Source organism: Microtus oregoni, unplaced genomic scaffold (genome assembly GCF_018167655.1).
Source record: "Microtus oregoni isolate MIOR12 unplaced genomic scaffold, Mior012 000052F_ref0000163, whole genome shotgun sequence".
Classification (NCBI taxonomy): Eukaryota; Metazoa; Chordata; class Mammalia; order Rodentia; family Cricetidae; genus Microtus; species Microtus oregoni.
The window spans coordinates 14933548-14953007 of record NW_024543828.1 but is presented as its reverse complement, the minus strand read 5'-3'; the positions used below and the strand labels follow the sequence as shown (position 1 = coordinate 14953007).

The 19460-nt window shown below is 34.9% G+C and overlaps 2 protein-coding genes across 2 annotated transcripts in view; both read right to left on the bottom strand.

Moving 5' to 3' along the window:
- LOC121437536 (putative bifunctional UDP-N-acetylglucosamine transferase and deubiquitinase ALG13) overlaps positions 1–19460 on the bottom strand; it is a 57130-nt gene that overhangs the window by 10636 nt on the left and 27034 nt on the right. The window contains 12 exon segments of the mRNA XM_041637406.1: positions 1805–1853; positions 9285–9340; positions 9437–9469; positions 10393–10513; positions 11032–11164; positions 11523–11636; positions 12030–12276; positions 13156–13283; positions 14645–14745; positions 15470–15534; positions 17245–17353; positions 18186–18261. Coding sequence (XP_041493340.1) covers positions 1805–1853; positions 9285–9340; positions 9437–9469; positions 10393–10513; positions 11032–11164; positions 11523–11636; positions 12030–12276; positions 13156–13283; positions 14645–14745; positions 15470–15534; positions 17245–17353; positions 18186–18261 — 1232 coding nt within the window.
- LOC121437535 (60S ribosomal protein L34-like) lies at positions 7045–7468 on the bottom strand. The gene has a single exon (XM_041637405.1). The coding sequence runs from the start codon at positions 7417–7419 to the stop codon at positions 7066–7068; it is 354 nt and encodes a 117-aa protein (XP_041493339.1). The 5' UTR covers positions 7420–7468; the 3' UTR covers positions 7045–7065.

Sequence of the window (19460 nt, the reverse complement as noted above, 5' to 3'; positions counted from 1 at the left end):
AGCCTCCAAAGAATGTAGGGAACTTTAAATTATCAAGATTCAATTCTAAAAAGACAAAGAACTTAAAATGGGATAGATACAATATTGTATCCTTGTAATATCCTGTATCTATTACAACAGCTTTAAAATATTCATCTAGGAGTTTCAATTTTAATACAAAATTGAAATGTAATTATGTTTACGTATTAAACTTCTATGATGATAAACAGTATGTTTCCAACATAGTAAAAATATCTACATGTAAATAATATACCAGGTTAAAACTGATATTTTGACAAATGCTAAATGAAACAATCCTTCAAATTTAATTGAACAATTTTAGTCAATTTATAAATTAAAGTATCAAACTTCAAAGCTGTGCTAGATACATGATATTTTTAACAATAAATAATAAAGAGTTAAATTCAAAGTCCTAACACATGAGGTTTAGCTTAAAAACAATCCACAAGCTGAATTTGTTACTCTGGAAATTTAGAAAGAAAGGATCTATTTTTGCCTTCATTCACTGGCAATGCTAATAATACATTCATCCTTTAAATACAGTTATATGCTAATAGTAATAGAAGGATGTGTCTACAGATGACACCAAAGCAAAAATGAACTCATAAGCAATTTGAGGAGATGAAGAAACAATTGTCTTTCGACTGGAGTGTTGCTTTCATTAACAATGCATTTGTGAAAAATTTACAGAACTGGATACCAAGAAGTAAATTTTATTAAACCTAAACAGGAAATTTTAACAACTTAAGTAAGTCTTTAGGACTATTTTTTTTTAAGACAAGGTTTCTCTGTGTAGCCACTGGCTATTCTGGAAGTCCACCCCTCTCAGTAGACTAGGTTGGCCTTGAACTCAGAGATCCACCTGTCTGCCTCCCAAGAGCTTGGATTAAAAACATGAGCCACCACCACCATATTAGCTCTGTTAGGATTTTTAAGAAAACCAGGTCACCTAGTTTTGTTGCAGATGCTGTCTATGGCTCTGGATTTTATTTTTCCATTGTTATATGGTGACTCTGATGGAAAAGCTATGCTGTTGGCTACCACTTTTCTAAAACTCTCAAAATTTAAATTATAGTACTTCTTTAAAATTCAGTAACTACTCCATAAACAGGTGCTGTTGGCATTCCCAAGCTCACAGTAATTTGTGTCCATAACGTGTCTAAAACTGCACAGCCAGTGAGTAGTAAAACCAGGATTATAATCTCAGATTTCTTAAATTCTAGAGCTTGGTATTAATTATGATATTCACAAGATAAGGAGTTATTACATGAGTATAGGTTTTATAATAAACTTTAAGGAAATTTATTGCATAAAATAACATCTCTATGTCAATCCTCAAGTAATAAAAACATAGCTCATGGGGCTAGCACGATGGATGGCTATTGGATACAAGAAATTGCTAGTGACCAGTTTGATTCCTGATTCACATAAAAGTGAAAGAATTATCTCATTAATTCCCTCTAGTCTCAGAATGTTCATCCTTGTCCCTCATAGACACATAAAACGAAAAATTTACAAAACTCAAAATTGTTGAAATAATGCAAGAGCTCTATTTATTCACTGAATAGCAAATGGCAGGTAAAAAATTTTATAGAGCCCTATTACAAAAAACAAAAACAAAACCACCAGAATTTAGACTCCTGACTCATATCTTACAGATTCCTTGGCGATAAAACAACCTTAAGAATAATTAACATAATTATTTCTTGAAACTATAATGCCACCTAATAATTAGAGTAACAGTACGTACATATCCATGAGTAGAAAAAGAGGTTTCTAAAGCAAATAAAAACTAATAACCTACCTTGACTATCTTGTGCAGAAGGAGGTACAAAGACAGGCTGTATGGTATCCTGTGAGGAAACATCAGAGGTATTTATTGTTTGATTATTTCTTGTATAGTTAGGTAAGACTGGAACAGGAACATGTTCGGCCCAGGAACCTGTAATTGCTGTAGAATTTTCTAACACCTATTAAGTAGAATAAAGGTTAAAATTCTTAAGTTTGATTTCTCAAATCATATTTGTTTCTTCTCTGAACTTTAGGAAATTATAATCTTTCTGGTGACAAAGCACTGAGATAACAATCTGTATGCAAACCATGTATAAAGTTACTTCTTTTGCAGGATCTCTGATTATATTGAGAGCTATCATTCTTTCTGTAAAGATAACACATTAATATTAAAACAATAAAGCCAAAAGTTGTGCATGGTGGAAAGTTTCCCTTCAACTCTTATTCTCTATAAGCCTAGGTGTCATCTTTCTAAAACGCTAACTTCTTGACCCCCACAGATTCGTAATATATATTCATTCTCACTTATGTCTATCTATAAGACATATATACGTATACGTGTGTGCGTGTATCCACATAAACATTTATGTAGAAAAGCTGCTTTGTATTTAAGTGTAATTGAATGACTTAATGAAACTAATTTTTTCCTGATTTGGGTGCAAATTTAAAAGAACATACTACTTACCCAGGGTGTATGGTATACAGTATCATGTATAAATATAATAAGTAACAGTCTGGACTGTGAAGGTGCAAGTTTTAATCCTAGATGCTGAGAGGCAGAGGCAGGTGGATCTCTAAGTTTGAGGCCAGCCTGGTCTATAGAGCAAGTGCCAGGCAAGACAGCCAGGGCTACTCAGAGAAACTGTCTCAAAAAAGAAAAGAAAAAACCAAAAGAAACAAATAAAAAACCCCAAATCAAACAAACAGCAACAACAAATAGCAAAATACATAAATCAAATAACAGACTCTTAAACAATGTCTTTACTGGCAGCCTCCATTTCTCTTCTGAGTACCACAATATGGCTCTTACCAGTCAGATCATCTAAAATGTCAAAGACATCAATCAAATCCTACTAGACTCTAGTTAATCTTTACATTGTTTGACCTCTTAGTAAAGAGTCATATTTACTCCTCCTGGAAATGTTCTCATTCCAGGGTTTCATTATGTTCTACTTTTGCCCTGTTCTCGACTATTCCTTATCTACTCATCTTCAAAATTTTGCCTGTGTTCTCAATGCTGGTCTCATACTCTTTCCTTTTCCAGCACTACAAATTCAGCTACCTTTGGAAATGCCAACTTCTAATTCCTATCTCAGTAATTAAGAGACTTGAAAAGTAATTTATTATTGACTGATTCATAAGAAGCTCACAGTAAAGCATACAACAGTATCTTAATAGTAGGCACTTAAGTGACTTGTTAAAATAAATATTAATCACTGTGCCAGGTTGAACAGAAGACAAAATAATACTTAATGGAATATAGGCAGCTGCTCAGAATTTTGATGAAAGGCCAAGAAAAAAACTCATTTTTTGTATTTAGTTCACTGTAAATGAGTGGTAATACTATGAAGATGACCTTCTGGGGGTAGTTGTATGAGGTAATTGTGTCTTGAGGCACAGAACATGGTTCACTGTCCTGAAGAGACTTTAATAAATACAGAAATATAATTGAATATAAAGGGAAACCAAGAAACAAAAGGCAATTTTCACTCTCCTTTCTACCCTCCATTATAGCCTCTGCAGGCTCATCCCCAGCCACAGCTGTAGTGGCCTGCCTGCAGGTGACACTTTTCCCACACTACCCCCATGCCTGGGGGACTATAGAAACACTAGATGTGGATCCAGCTTTCCTCCTTTTTGTGGGCCCTCTCTCCCAGCCACAGCCAATTCCTATTCTTTTCTGACAGTCTCAACCTGAAAAACACTTAATACCTAGTTCCCCCAATGGGTATACCTGGCAGTGACTGAGGTATGCAATTTACACTATCCTTCCCCCTCCATTAAAATTTCCATATTCCATTCTCACCCTCAGACAGATTGCTTACAGATGCCCCTCCTGCCACCTCCAATTCCATTAACTAAAGACTCCAACTCTGAACCAAGCTTCCCAAGCTTTTCATCCCTGTCTCTCCAGATTATTCTTTGCCTTACTTCAACCTACTCCCTAGGACCCCCACCTCTTGATGTGAACAGGATACCCTTGCCTTTTTCCTGAAGCCCCTCCCTCTCAACCTTTAGTCCCGGTCAACCCTCCATTCCTCTCAGCAACCCATCAACCTGCAGAAGCACTGAATAGCAAGCAACCCACAGATACAACACTTTCCTAATACCCAAAAAAGGCAAAAAAAACCCAAAGAATGTAATAATTACTCAACAAATAAAAGACCTGATATCACCACCTAGAATCACCTCAATTATACTGATGCCGGATATCTAAACACTAGTACAAAAGCACAAACATCAACAGCCATGACAATATGCCTCCATCAGAACCCAGTAGCCTTATAGTATAGTAGGAACCAAGAAATGCAATATAGCTGAAGCACAAGACAAGGAAAGACTTCAAAACAGCTATTATGAAAAAGTCTTGAGCTCATTAGTACAGAGAAAGACTTTCTGAAGAGAACACTGTTAGCAGACACTAAGAATAACAAATGGGACCTCATGAAATCTAGAAGCCTCTAAATGGTAAAGGACACCATCATTCAGACAAAGCAGCAAAAAGCAGAATGGGAAAAGATATTTACCAACTACCATGTGACAGGGCTAATATCTAAAAGGTATAAAGAATTATAAAAACTGAACATCAAATAACACCAATATAAGGTTCAGAACCAGAGTTTCAAAAGATGAAATACAAATGACTGAGAATCACATAAAGAAATGTTCAAAATCCTTAGCCATCAGGAAAAAGCACTTTGAGATTTCATCTTATACAACTCAAAATGGTCGGAGATTAAATATCTACCAACAGATAGATAGATAACAAAAATATAGTATATTCAAAAAATGGCCTATTACTCAGCTGTTTAAAAGAAACACGGAATTTGCAAGTAAACATGGATGGAGCTAAAAAATTATCCTGAATAAAAGGTATCTAAAACTCCAAAAGTATGTTATGTATTCTTGTATATTTGGATGACAACCTTTAAGCCTTTGATAGGCATGCTACAATTCTTATAACCATAGATACAGTGGCAGCATGTACATGGCCTACACAGATTCAAGCCAGATGGGGTCCCAATGCTGAGTGAGGAAGTAGACAGAAGTTCCCATTCATAACTCAGAAGCTATTTCCAATTGACAACAACTTACAAAGAAAAATTTCTTTCCTCTAATGGAGTTTCACTTAGTACACAAAGCACACTTAAGGTCAGGCCCCATGCCCAGCAGTAGATGGTCAACACAAAACAAATTCATTGGTATTTTTAGAGGAGGAGAAGGTGTCTCACATTGCTGTAGTTGGTAATTATTTACTTTACTGGGCTTTTGCTTGTGTTATTACAGTTTCTAATTTTGTGTTTTTATGACGTGTGAGTGTGTGACTTTTTGTTGCCCATACTTTTTTTTATTCTGTTTTTATTTGCCCATTTATTTTCTAAAAAGAGGTAGAGAGAAGACATGGGTTTCTGGAAAGGTATGGGAGATCTGAGAGATGAGAAAGGGGGTATAGTGATCAGAATATATGGCATGAAAAAAGTTATTTTCTATAAAAAATAAATAGAAAATAAGTAAAATATTTTAGTTTGCTTTAATGTCAAAAACTAAATAAAAGTGATCTTCCTAAAATCATTTAAGTTTGGAAATAACTAAATAATACAAAAATGATCATACTAATTCCTGATTTAGGTGCTCATCTCTTTATCTATAGTCACTACATCCTCCTGTAGAACAATTAAGAACGAAAATGCAAATGAAGATCGAAATGTAAGCACTTAAGGTGAACTTTCTGACCAAAAAAATAAAAATACACCTTCAAACATACTATGACCAAACAGTAACTTTAAAGAATTGTAGCTAGGAAGGATGTTAACAGATTGAATAGGATCCAAACAATCCTGACCTCTGGTATAAGATCCTGACTTTGTAAGATATAATTTAGAAAGGCTATGTCTCATATATGAAACAAGGTGATTGAAAAGTAGAGTGGCATCTGGCAGTGGTAGCCCACGCCTTTAATACCAGCACCCAGAAGGCAGAGGCAGTGGGTTTCTGTGAGTTTAAGGTCAGCCTGTTCTATAAAAGCTACTTCTAGAACAGGCTCTAAAACTACACAGAGAAACCCTGTGTCAAAATAAAATAAAAAAAAAAAGAAGGCAAAATGGAACATAACATAGAGGCACTGACTGCTATGGGGTATGTGATAAAGTCAACTTTTGAACATGAAAAGCGAATTTAAAATGACAGAAAACAAAGTGTTCATTCTTTTCATCTTTAAGGCTGGGATTTTTTTTTTAAAATATTTATTTATTTATTATGTATACAATATTCTGTCTGTGTGTATGCCTGCAGGCCAGAAGAGGGCACCAAACCCCATTACAGATGTTTGTGAGCCACCATGTGGTTGCTGGGAATTCAACTCAGGACCCTTGGAAGAGCAGGCAATGCTCTTAACCACTGAGCCATCTCTCCAGCCCCAAGGCTAGGATTTTATTTCCCTTTTCATTTCAGCTATTTCAAGAGATCATATTTTTAAAAGCTTATAAGAATAGTTTGGGTGGAAAAAGCTTTTAATTAAATGGAAGAAAGGAAAAACAAAGGATAAAAAATTAAATCAGAATTTTTACTTGCTGCCGGGCGATGGTGGCGCACGCCTTTAATCCCAGCACTCAGGAGGCAGAGGCAGAGGCAGGCGCATCTCTATGAGTTCGAGGCCAGCCTGGTCTAGAAGAGCTAGTTCCAGGACAGGAACCAAAAGGCTACAGAGAAACCCCATCTCGAAAATCAAAAAAAAAAAAGTAAAAAAGGGGGAAATAATGGACATAAGTAATGAATGATACTTCCATGCACAGAAATGGAACAGAAAAACTCAATGTGTAAAAATAACATGTAACAATCATAAGAAAATGAAAAGAAAAATAAAGTTAAATGTTCATTAAGATGTGGGGGAGGAATCCAAAAGCATAATTTAGCTCAACACAAACTGGTAACTGGAAACAGGATGCTGCAGCAAAAGAAAACTAAGTGGGAAGGAGATTATGATTTGTGGCAGTTGTTTAAAAAATGAATGTCAATAATGTTTTGACTTTTTTTTTTATTAAAAAAGCCGCACGTTTATTTCGCTTTCTGACTCTGCGCTTGTGCCTTCAACACTTTCACAACGATTTTCTGCTCCTCAATAAGGAAAGCCCACTTGATCCTGTCACGAACACACTTGGCACACATGGAGCCACCATAGGCGCGGCTGACATGCTTCTTTGTCTTAGATAATCTCATGAGGACTTTCGGTCTCACAGCACGAACCCCTCGGAGTCGGCCTGGACACACACCGCATGCTGATTTAGGTGCTTTTCCAACCTTCTTGGTGTAAAGGTAAACAATCCTGTTGCCAGGGGTTCGAGACAGCCTAGTTTTGTTGGAGGCTGTGTTGTAGGAGAGCCTACGACGGTATGTCAAACGCTGGACCATCCTGAGTGCCTCTAAGCACCGTCCCCGAAGAGATGTTTTGACTTTTTTAACAGAAGTATACGGACACCATTAGTAGTGTGTAGACTGGAATGAAAGGGAATAAAATCTCTTGCATATAGGAATCATAAGGTTAAGAAACACTTATTGTAAACTTCAGCAACAGAAGAGACTAAAAGCTTTGAATGACAAAAACCAGTTAAAACTCAGTTCCATAGTATGCATCAATATAGGTACCTTTAATTTTTTATTATTTCATTAACTTTTCTATAAAAATAATTAAGATCTCTGTGTACATTATGATGAATGACTCAAAATAAGACTTGAATGGATTCAACACACGTAATTATTTCCTGGAAAATTTATGGATCCTTCACTAGCACTTGATGTACTAAATTTACTTGGAATCAAATGGAAGAATAAAGCAAGGCAAATATAAGCAGTGCATCTAATCTACAAAAAGAATTAGCAATATGGCTACTGATAATCAAAATCTAAATAAATTAATCAGCTAAAAAATTCATAAGCCAAAAACTAAATCTGTGCAAGTAAATAAAATAATTTTGGGGGCCAACCAGTGGTAGCACATGCCTTTAATCCCAGTGCTTCGGAAGTAAAGCAGGTGGATCTCTGAGTTCAAGGCCAGCTTGGTCTACATAGTGAGTACACGGAGAAACCCTGTCTCGAAAAACTAAAGAACTACAAAAAATAAAAAAATAATAATTCTGGGCTCTCCAGTTTTCTTTAGAATGTATACCAGGTGTGGTGTCAATTTGCCTTTTATCCCAGAACCCAGGAGGCAAAAGCAACAGATCTCTTGTGAGTTCAAGACCAGCCCATTTACATGGTGAGTTTCAGGTCAACCAGAGCTATATAGTAAGACCCTATCTCAAAACACCAAAACAAATAAGAAAACCAAAAACAATGCAGGACAAAAAGTCACTCACTATTCATTAATTCCAACGTCAAATATGGCCAAGGAAAAAGAAAGCTTTAGAATCATTGGCTAAGAGTCCCCAGATAGTTCCATAAATAGCTAAGAGACCAACAATAGAATGTATGACCTCAAGATCTCAGAAATGCTACAGATCAGTAATTTTTTTCTTCTATATTCCTATATTCTAAGCGGGAATTTTATTATTACTTTTTTTAAGATTTATTTATTTATTTATTTACTTACTTACTTACTTTTAATGTTTTGCCTGTATATACTCTGTGTGAGGGTGTCGGATCCCCTAGAACTATCAACTATAGACAGCTGTGAGCTGCCATGTGGGTGCTGGGAATTGAACCCAGGTCCTCTGGAAGAGCAGTCAATGCTCATAAACCTCTGAGCCATCTCTCCAGCCCCCTTATTATTACTTTTCATCTACTCCATGACTAAACTGAGCTGCAGGCATGGTATGAAGGCTTTTAGTTTTAGACCTCCAAGATTATGTGTGTGTATGTATACACACATATATATACATACATACACACATGTATGTATATGGATTCAGTATCTACATATTACCCAGAAATATTGGGCTTTGCAGTTACCTCTTTTGGAGTAAGAGCTCGTGCTAGCAGTTTAACTTTGGGAAGGAGATAACACTGAACACAGTTCTTATTCTTAGTCCTATCAAAGTATTTCCAACTTTCTATTTTCTAGACACTGAAAGGCTCTAGTGGGATTTGCTGTGGTAAGTAAAATGAAAAGGAAAATGGTTAATTGTTCTCTCTAGTGCCAGCACACCATACAGTTTCTGCCTTGCAATCATGAATGAAGGCCACATCTGAGTCCCTAAGCATGCTCTCCTACAGACCTCCCCTGTGCCCTAACTATACAGTATATAAGCTATTCATACACATTATTATTAAATACCTACCAGGTTTGCTGTAGATACAGTTGTGGTATATACACTGGAAGTTTCATAGCCTTGTTCTAGAGGATATAGCCAAAGCAAAAAAAATGAGCATTATTTTACTTTAACATAAATAAACAATGAAGAATATCAAATTAAATCTATATTTCACTGACCTGAAGAATAAAGATAATCTCCATGATATCCTCCTAGAAAACAGAAATGTGTGTACACAGATCTTTTTAAATTGGCAGAGTAAAATGTCCAGTTTGGGCATATTTTCAAAACTAAAATATATGACTTAGTCATTTGAGCCTTCTTAGTAGTCAACAAAAGACAAAGTAAGCTGTCAATAGTACAAATCTCTCCTCAAAATTCCCTGAGATAAGTAGCAGAGACAATTTTAGAAGTATCTTATTAATAAAGTCACTCAAAATGTCTCACACACCCTTACAGTACATAATTCTCCAGAATAGTTCAATAATAATGTGTCATTGACGGGTAAATAGTAAAAATAAACAAATGCCAAACAAAGAAAAGTAGCTATTTTAAGTATACATAGAGACAAATACAAATCATAGTTTGGGTATAAATGAGGAATGGTCTTTGGGAAAGGATGAGATTGTAGAGCAGATTATATGAATACATGCAAACATGCACACACACACACTGAATTGTACACTGAGTAAGTAAATTGTTTTGGTATGTAAATTTTTATCAAGTTAAATATGTGTCAGTGCCATTATCAAGAGTATAGCCTTTACCATTTCGTCGACTTTTGAACCTCAATTTCCTCACATATAATAAAGAAATGCCGTATTTCCCATAATTATCATAAAGACTGTGAATAAATTATAATCATTTACTAGAATAGATGGTAGATAGCATTCAATAAATGTTAAAATGTTTTCAGTTCAAGTAAGAACTTTTGGGGTCACATGGGTCTTGAGATTTGAACGCCAGTCCTCGGGATTGCCTGGCAAGCACTTTATCCGTTGAAGCATCTCACCATTCCTAATACTTCTTTCAAGTTATCAGAAAGGTATGAAACTCCCAAAATAATATTTCCAAGTTCTGATAAACAAATGCAACAATCAACTTTTCAAAAATTACTAAGCACTAATTCACTCACCGTTGCCACACTGGTCAGTGCTGTTTTCTGAATTCAAAGTTGGTTTGCATGAGTTATATCCCTGACTTGCAACACGGTATCCTGAAGTAACAGGAACCATTGAAGTGGAATCACCACTGCTCTGTACCAAAGAAAGACAAATGCACATGTATTTGTCAGAGAAAAGTTTGGAAGGGTATTCTAAACGTCAGTGAAAGACACTAAATTTTGAGTTAATACCGTAAGATTAATGTCGCTACTTTAATACTTTAGAGTCCAAAAGAGGTGAAGCAATAAAAGAAAAATGTTAGTTTCCTTATACCGCAGACGGTCTAAACCACTATCTTCTCAGTAACAGCTCCAAAATATGTATTCTTAACTATAAATCGCTAAGGTAATGACTTCATAGTTTCTGAAGATTTTATTTTATTTCATATTTCATATGAAAAATGTTAAAATTAGGGCTGTGGATGTATTATAGAGGTAGAATACTTTACATATGCAAAGCCTAGTTTTGATCCTAGGGGTGGGGTTAAGTGTAGAAATCATATATGATATATAACACACATACACACACACACAAAAAAAAACACATTTCACCATATAGCATTTTTAAAAAAAAAAGAAAAATCTTTTTCAGTAAAGTTATCACACACTTACAGGTAAAGTTGCATTCTCATTCCCTTCAGGTGCATAAAATGTAACATTTTCTTCCACGCCATTCTTAGGAACAAAACCATACTGACATTCCTTATTCATGCATTCCATCTGACGGTGGCTACGCCTAAAAGAACTTAAGTTTGGAAATCAAAATGGGAGAATAAGTTAAAATATGACAGTAATTTGCTTCTAATTTTTCAGTGAAGACAAGTATCTGCTAACAGATGCTTTTGGGTTTAATTTATGTGTATGGGTATGAGTACTTTGCTCACTTGTATATCTGTACACTATGTGTATGGTGTCTATAGAGATCAGAGGATCCCCTAGGATTTGAATCCTGTTCTCCAGAACAACAACTAATGTTTTTATTCCTTAAGCCATCTCTCTAGCCCCAAACTAAGGTTTTAGAAAGATGGTACATATTATCATTGCTTAGCAAAAAAACTACCCACACCAATTTTTTCTCAACTTTTAATACTTCAAATTCTTACCGAGACCTATAGGAGACATTATCATAGTTCTGGCAGCACCTTCTACCTTGGCCAGGGTAAAATCCAACTTTAGGATTTGGCATGTTTTGCCTGTTTACTAAGTGAGACGAATCCCTAAAAATAAATAAAAAAAAAAGAAATACCTAACTCTTGCAAGTCTCAATAGTTAAGTAGAATTAACATAGTATCTGAAAACATTCAACTAGAAAGACTTTTGTAATGGTATTGGGCCTATCAAATACTAATAGAGACACAGGCATATTTCATATAGACACTTGTTTCTGATGGCATTCTATCTTTAAGCATCTAAGTGTTCACATTTTTGTAGACAATGAATATATAGTTATGCCAAAGGATGACAAGGATAACTATGTGTCAGCTCCATGCTATCTTTTGGCACAAACTATAGAAGCTATATTTGTCAATTATACTATAATTCTGTATGGTAATTATTTCTAAAAACCAAAACAATGGCATACATTATCATGAAAATCAATTAATTCTTACCTGGGCATCCCATATCCCCGACCTTGTCTTTGAGATGAATGTTGAGGGTAGAAATGTTCACTAGACAAAATTTGGCCAGCTGTCTGTGAATAGTACAATAGTGGGTCATGCCCAAAATGCATACTATGCTGAATTCTGGGTGGGATAAGCGGGTCTCCCCTGCTATAAGCCATGGTCATATAAACTTCTTTTCCTCGAACTTTCTTGGACATCTTCTTCCGTTGCTTCATGTTCATATCTGTCAAAACTTTCAAAAAATGAATAGTAAATAAGCATTATATCCAAAGTAAATGGTTATGTTCATCTATCCTCATCATACCTTAAAACTGTCACATAGGCCGGGCGGTGGTGGCGCACGCCTTTAATCCCAGCACTCGGGAGGCAGAGGCAGGCGGATCTCTGTGAGTTCGAGGCCAGCCTGGTCTAAAAGAGCTAGTGCCAGGACAGGAACAAAAAAAGCTACGGAGAAACCTTGTCTCGGAAAAAAAAAATCCAAAAAAAAAAACCTGTCACATAGATACTTTTCTTAGAAACAAAATAAGTATGGAAGTATGAAGTAGAAATTGATGCAGTTTTTCAAAGATATTAATTGGAAGGGCCAAAGAAACAGTTCACTTCTGTGTTGATGGGTGTTTTAAATAGTATTTCAACCCTCTCTTTAATACTGGCAGATTTGGTCATCAGAAATTAGTCATCTAGTCACCCAAATTATTTTTCTCTAAAAAAATACGTTGAATACATCTGGTTGCTTTTATGAGATGTCTTCCTAACTCTTTGAAAATACTTAAACTCTGTTTATGAGGTAGTCTAAAAAGTGGTTTCTCAAACAAGGACAATGCTGTCACCTGCCTCCTACAAGAGTATATCTATTAATGTCCAGAGACAATTTTATTGTTATGACTAAGCAAAATAGCCTATTGGTACCAATGGTATAGGCATCAAGGATCAATCTAGAATATACAGGATACCACTCTTCTCTCCACCAAAGCATTAGCTATCCTAGCACAGCATTGTGCAAGAAATGTTACTCTACAACGGAACATATGACATACCTTTGGAAATTATAATGTAAGAAAACTGAAATATAAAATTAAAAAATAAAAAGAAAACCAGTTGGGATACAAACCTATTTGTGGGAAATAGCCTCCAGTTATAGCCTGGTAACCTCTTCCTTTACGGGTTGGAATAGTAATCCAGGAAGGAAGAAGTGCCACTTGGTTGACTGGTTTTACATTAGTCATCGGAACTGCATGCCTTGATGTGAAAGATATCATGAAGCCATTATAGCACACACCTAGCTCTCACCCAAGTAAACAATGTAGCCTTCCTGCTTCAGTTTTAAGCACATTTCCTTTTTCAGTTTTCCTTGGCTGGCCTGGAACCCACTGCCTCAAGCTGAGATATTTGCCACTTCAGTCTCCTGAGTGTGAGAAATAAGGCACAAGCCTCGACCCCTGACTCAAGTGCATTTTCTTTAAGTCTTTTGTTACACTAGCTTTCCTATACACTTGTTAGTTTATATACTTTTACAGCCATTTAGTGTCTATCACATCCAGAATATGATGATAGGTTGTATTAACTCACAAAAATCTGCTTTCTTTCCATGAAAGAAGATCATTATTTACTAAGCAGACTCCTATCAGATGTGGGTATATAAATTACACTTACTTTGACCAATTAAAAAGTGAAATGTTTTTGGAGTATCAAATTGCCATGTCATGGTCTTATTTTCTATATCTGTGATCATGAAAGCATGTTTCAAAACAAAACCTTTAGCAAGAATCTGACCTTCAAGCTCAAGACCAGAATGGAAAACTAGTTACTGTCTCAAAATAAAAAGTAGTAATGTACATACAAATACTGAAAATGTAATATATTTAAGAATATATACATATGTGCATGTAACAATTAATAAAAAAAGAAGAGAAAGTATATGGGCAAGTTTAGAGTGAGATAAGTGAGAAATGATGTAATTAAATTCTTGTCTCAAAAAAATTAAAAATAGTAAGGGCTGGGAAATAGTCAGGTAAACTGCTTGTCTAGTAAGTATAAGGTCCCAGGTTTAATACACACTGTTGGAGGATGTGTGTCACTGTAGGTGGGCTTTGAGGTCTCATATATGCTCGAGTCATACTCAGTAAGACAGATTACTTCCTGTTGCCTGATGAATCAAGATGTAGCAGCTCCTTTTCCAGCAATATAGTTGCCTGTACACAGCCATGGTCATCCCTGACACCCCCATGATGATAATGGACTAAACCTCTGAAATGTAAGCAGCCACCTCAATTAAATGCTTTCCAAGACTGGTCATTGTGTCTCTTCATAGCAATAGAAAGCCTAACTAAGAAACACAGACAGAAACTCAACAACTCACTTTTCAAATTATCATGAATATTACATCAAAATTCTGTTGGACTTGATCTATCAAACTGTCCAATGTCTAGAATGGAGAATTTTTATATGAAACAAATTTTAATATTTTACTTCTCAACATTGACTTTGATTAAGCAAAATAATTAGTTTAGCAGATACAATTGAGTTTCTTTACTAGAATCCTGATAATTCTCAATCTAATGAGCAAACACCTATTAAATTTAATTACTATACAATCTTACTTTTCTGCCAGTTCCTCAATGAAAACTATTAGTGAGTTTTTGTCACTTTCAATTTCTTGAATATGAGCATTATAATATTTTCCATCTGGTTCCAAGCAAACCTGAAAGATAGGAAATAGTAGTTATATAGTAATTCATCTGGTCTTATCCACTGACAAATGTGTTTAGCCAAATAACCATTTCTCTCTAAATGTAATTCAATGTCTACTTTTGCAGATTTATCTATCTATCTATCTATCTATTTATCTATCTATCTATCTATTATGCATGCAGTGTTCTACCTACATGTGTGCCTGCATACCAGAAGATGGAACCAGATCTCATTACAGATGATTGTGAGCCACTGCATGGTTGCTGGGAATTGAACTCAGAACCTTTGAAAGAGCAGTATTCTTAACTGCTATGCCATCTCTAGCCCCAATGTCTGCTTTTTTAAAGTAACTGAGATCATAGCCAGTATATGAGACATATATCAATTCACATCAAATTATCACAAAATCAATAATTAAAATTTAACACAATACAAAGAAATCTTTCTTCTAGCATTTTGTAAAGGAGTCTTCATCAACGTTTTTGCTGTTGAGCTGGGCATACAATCGAGAGCCTTAGACAGGCTGGCCAAGTATTCTACAACTGAGAGCTATACCCTCAACCCTTGTTTTTTCAGACAAAGTCTGAAAAAGCTCAGCCTGGCCTTGAATGTATTATTCTCATTTCTATGGTTCCTGAGAGATAGGATAACAGACGTGCATCACAATGCCCAGGATAATCAACTCATGTTAATGGTTAAAGATACAAATCATTATCTTTAAAGAAGGAACTGACCTGACACTTGTCCCCTAAATGGTAAAGTCTTCCAGCATATTCTATGCAATCAGGTTTTTGAAGTTCTATTAAAGAAAAAGATTAAAAGTTCAATTTAATTGAATTCTTTTTCTTACTGCACATTATTTAATTACCTCATTTACTTTAACACAATGTATTTAATGATGCTGTTAGTAGAAGAAATGTCCCAAAGGGTCATTCTAACACCCTTGATGGGTTATTGCTATGGTCAATTTATTAAACAGACCTGCAAAATCAGTTCCGCAATTTAAATTTAAAGCACACTTAGGTAAAAATTTGTAGTTTCAGATTTGGTTAAACACAAAAGTCACAATTTGAAAGTAATACCAAGAAGCCTCATGCACATGTGTGTAAGTACTTATAAGTATTTCTTTTACTTTATGTTATACAAGGTCTTAACTTTCATTCTAATTAACCATGCTGAATTCATCAAACTTCAAGAAGTTGAATGTGAGATATTATCCCGTGCAAGCAGTATATTAACAGCTAGTTTGATGAATTCAATTATATATAATCTACACAAAACAATTTACATTAAGAGTTACTTTTATTAAAAGTTATTTTCATAAATATGTCCTATAAAGAGCCAGACAGCCAATTTTAGATATTTTGCGTCACTAAACTTTCAAAATGAATCAATTCTCTGTTGGTGAGGGCACTTGTTATTGAACATTTAAAATTTGTCCTCTAGACTGGATGATGGTGGCAAAAATCTTTAACTCCAGCACTCTTGAGGTAGAGGTAGAAGATCTTGAGTTCACAGCCAGCCTGGTCTACAAAGCAAGTTCCAGGAGAGCCAGGCTACACAGAAAAATTCTGTCTTGAAAAATCAAATAACGAGGGTACAAAATTTGTCTTCCCATGCAATGCACCTTTAGTACTGAGTATACATAGATATGTAGGTGAAAATGAATAAAATTAATAAAAATATTCCATTCTTAAAATATTTAATAAACACTGAGTTATATAATTTTCATGTCTCAAAAAAAGTAAATAATAAAAAATAAAAATTGCAAATATCATTCTCAGCTCATGGATGGAACAAACAAAAATGTGTGAGGTCAGAACTCATTCACTGTCCTGATTTATTTATCAATCAACATAATCATAATACTTAAATTTTGGATAAGTTTTTTTCCATTCACTAAACATCCATTGTACTCTTGAAGTTACCTACAGGTTTTCCCTGTACATTATCATAGTTTTAGTCCCAGGTAAATATATAGCTCCATTTATAAACCTACTTTTCATAGATTTAAACCACATACAGGTAGTAGTAGTAGGCTCCTTTGATCTTTTTTATTTAAACAGTGTGGTAGTTTGAAATTTAGTTTGTCCCCCATAATCTCATAGCGAGTGGCACTGTTAGGAAGTGTGATTTTTTGGGGGCAAGTGTGTCACCTTAGAGGCGGGTCTAAGGTCTCATATATGCTTGAAGCACGACCAATGAGACAGATCACTTCCTGTTATCTGTTGGATCAAGATGTATCAGCTCCTTCTGCAGTACCATGTCTGCTTATAGGCCACTATGCTCCCCACCATGGCCATAATGGACTAAACCTCTGAACTTTAATCAAACCACCCAAATTAAATGTTTTCCTTTATAAGGATTGCTGTGGTCATGTCTCTTCACAGCAACTGAAACCCCAACTAAGACAAACTGTTTGATGAAAGCATGTCTTCTAAGAAATAACTTACAATATGATCTCTTGTATCTATTGGGATTAAGAGTTACCCTGCTGATACATTATTACCTTTTCTACTGTCCAACCAAGCATCAAATTCTATATTGCGATAGATTTCTGGAGCTAGACCTTTCAGCACTTTATAAGGAAAGGGAATCTTCGATGGAGTTTCTGGAGACTGAAACAAAATTAGTAATGCTATAAACTCATCATCTTTAAAGTCATCCTTTTATGAAAAATGAATCAAAGTTCATCTCTTCTTTTTTAAAGTGTACATAATTCCCCTTTCCATTGTCATTAAAACAAAAAAGCACAAAAATTTACCATGTATTTAAAAACAAGAGACTAAAAGAGCAAAATGTGTCTAAAATCAAGTAGGTTTTACATATAGAAATATTTCTTCTCTTTCTTCAACTTTTAAGATGATTAGCATGTAATTTTGTAATTATAGGTCACTTGATAAAAATGAAGCAATATCAGAATATTGACTACATAGGTCACTTGATAAAAATGAAGCAATATCAGAATATTGACTACAAAGTATTAAATTTATAATACTTTAATTTCAAAATAAAAGTTTCTAAAATACTTTGAGTGTTCAGAGTTAATTTTGAAAATTCTACTACTTAAGAATAAAAATCATCGAGCTGGAAAGATGGCTTAGTGGTTAAGAGCACTGGTTGCCTTTCTAGAGGTCTTAGGTTTAATTCCCAGCAACCATATGGTGGCTAGCAACCATCCATAATGAGATCTGGTGCCCTCTTCTGGCCTGCAGGGAGACTTGCAGGCAAAATACTGTATACGTAATAGATAAATAAAATCCTTTAAAAAAAATAAAAATTATCACAAAGTACATATTTTACATATTTAGAAAAGTAGGATTTCCACAGAGGAAAAAATATTATTCTTGGCTCTAGATAATTAGAATGGACTATTTTGTTTTAATTATTTTAAGTTATGGTGCTCTAAGACAAGTGTATGAACATTCTCTGCCTGAGAAAGTATCAAACCTTCTGTTCTTCTGTTCCTTGCTTACTGTCTTCTGGTGTATTTTCGATACTGGAGCTGGCACCAATCTCTTTGATTCTAATTGAAAAGATTCAGAGAAAACATTATATAAATGCAGCAACTGTTTCTCTATGTCTCACCTACGTCACACCACTCAGTGGTAATTCTAAAAAATGAAGCAAGTTTTCAACACATCCTCATTAGGTTTCTATGTTAAGTGTGTATTAAAAAATACTTAGCAGATTACTTTCTATTAAGATGGTCCTGTGATCCTCACTTTTAAATGTTCACAGCTTCTGATTCCTCTGCCATCAAGCTGCTTCTAATCATAGAGAACTTATGTAATCGCATTACAAATAGACACATACACAAACACCCCATATTGCCCACCCATTTTGATGTTATCTTTTTCCCCTGTTGCCAGTATAAAAAAGTAGCCATGTTCATAAAATTCAGAGTAGGTCACTCTTCCTATCAGTCAACAACAAAAAACTAAACCTATCAATTAACCAGAAAGAATAAAATGCTACCAGGCACCTTGAGTGTGTATTTCCCAAATCCAGTTAAGAACTCAGTCCTGGACAGCTTCTTCATTACAATCTTGTGACATGATTAATAGAAGTATAAGCTAAGCCATGACATTATTTCTAAACCACATGAGCATCAATGAGTTGTTTAAAGCTGGCAACTTTGTAGTAATATTGCCTCTTAACGACTATAGCTTCCATAAATCCAAAGCCCTTAAAAATTAGCAAAAAATGAAGAAATCTTCACTTGGACAAAAAAACTGTTGCCACTGCTCATGCTCCCAAATAAGCTTTAAAAAAAAATATTCTTCTGATGGTTCAGTGGGTACAAGTACTGGCTGCTAAGCCAGATACCTGACCTGGATGTTATGTTGTCTTCTTAAAGCAGATTCTTAAACCCAGCCTGACCTCATATGTTATGACAAAAGGTACAGAAATCTGTCTAATCAACAAATAACTTATATATAACTAAATTTGGAGAATACTAATTCTAAAGTCTCTTCTAGAAAAAAACGATGATTCTAACTTTAACTGAACTCTAAGTCTAAGCATTTCTTACAATACAATTTGGTAAACTTTTGTCTTCCAATTAAAAACAATTTATACCTAGCATACATAAATGTGCACGCATACATAAATGTGCACATATGTAATCGGGCTATTTCTACTTTCAGATGCTAACTCAAAGAAGTATGAAATCATAGAGTTGACAACCCTTAATCATAAGAGTTGACAACCTTTTTCTTTCAG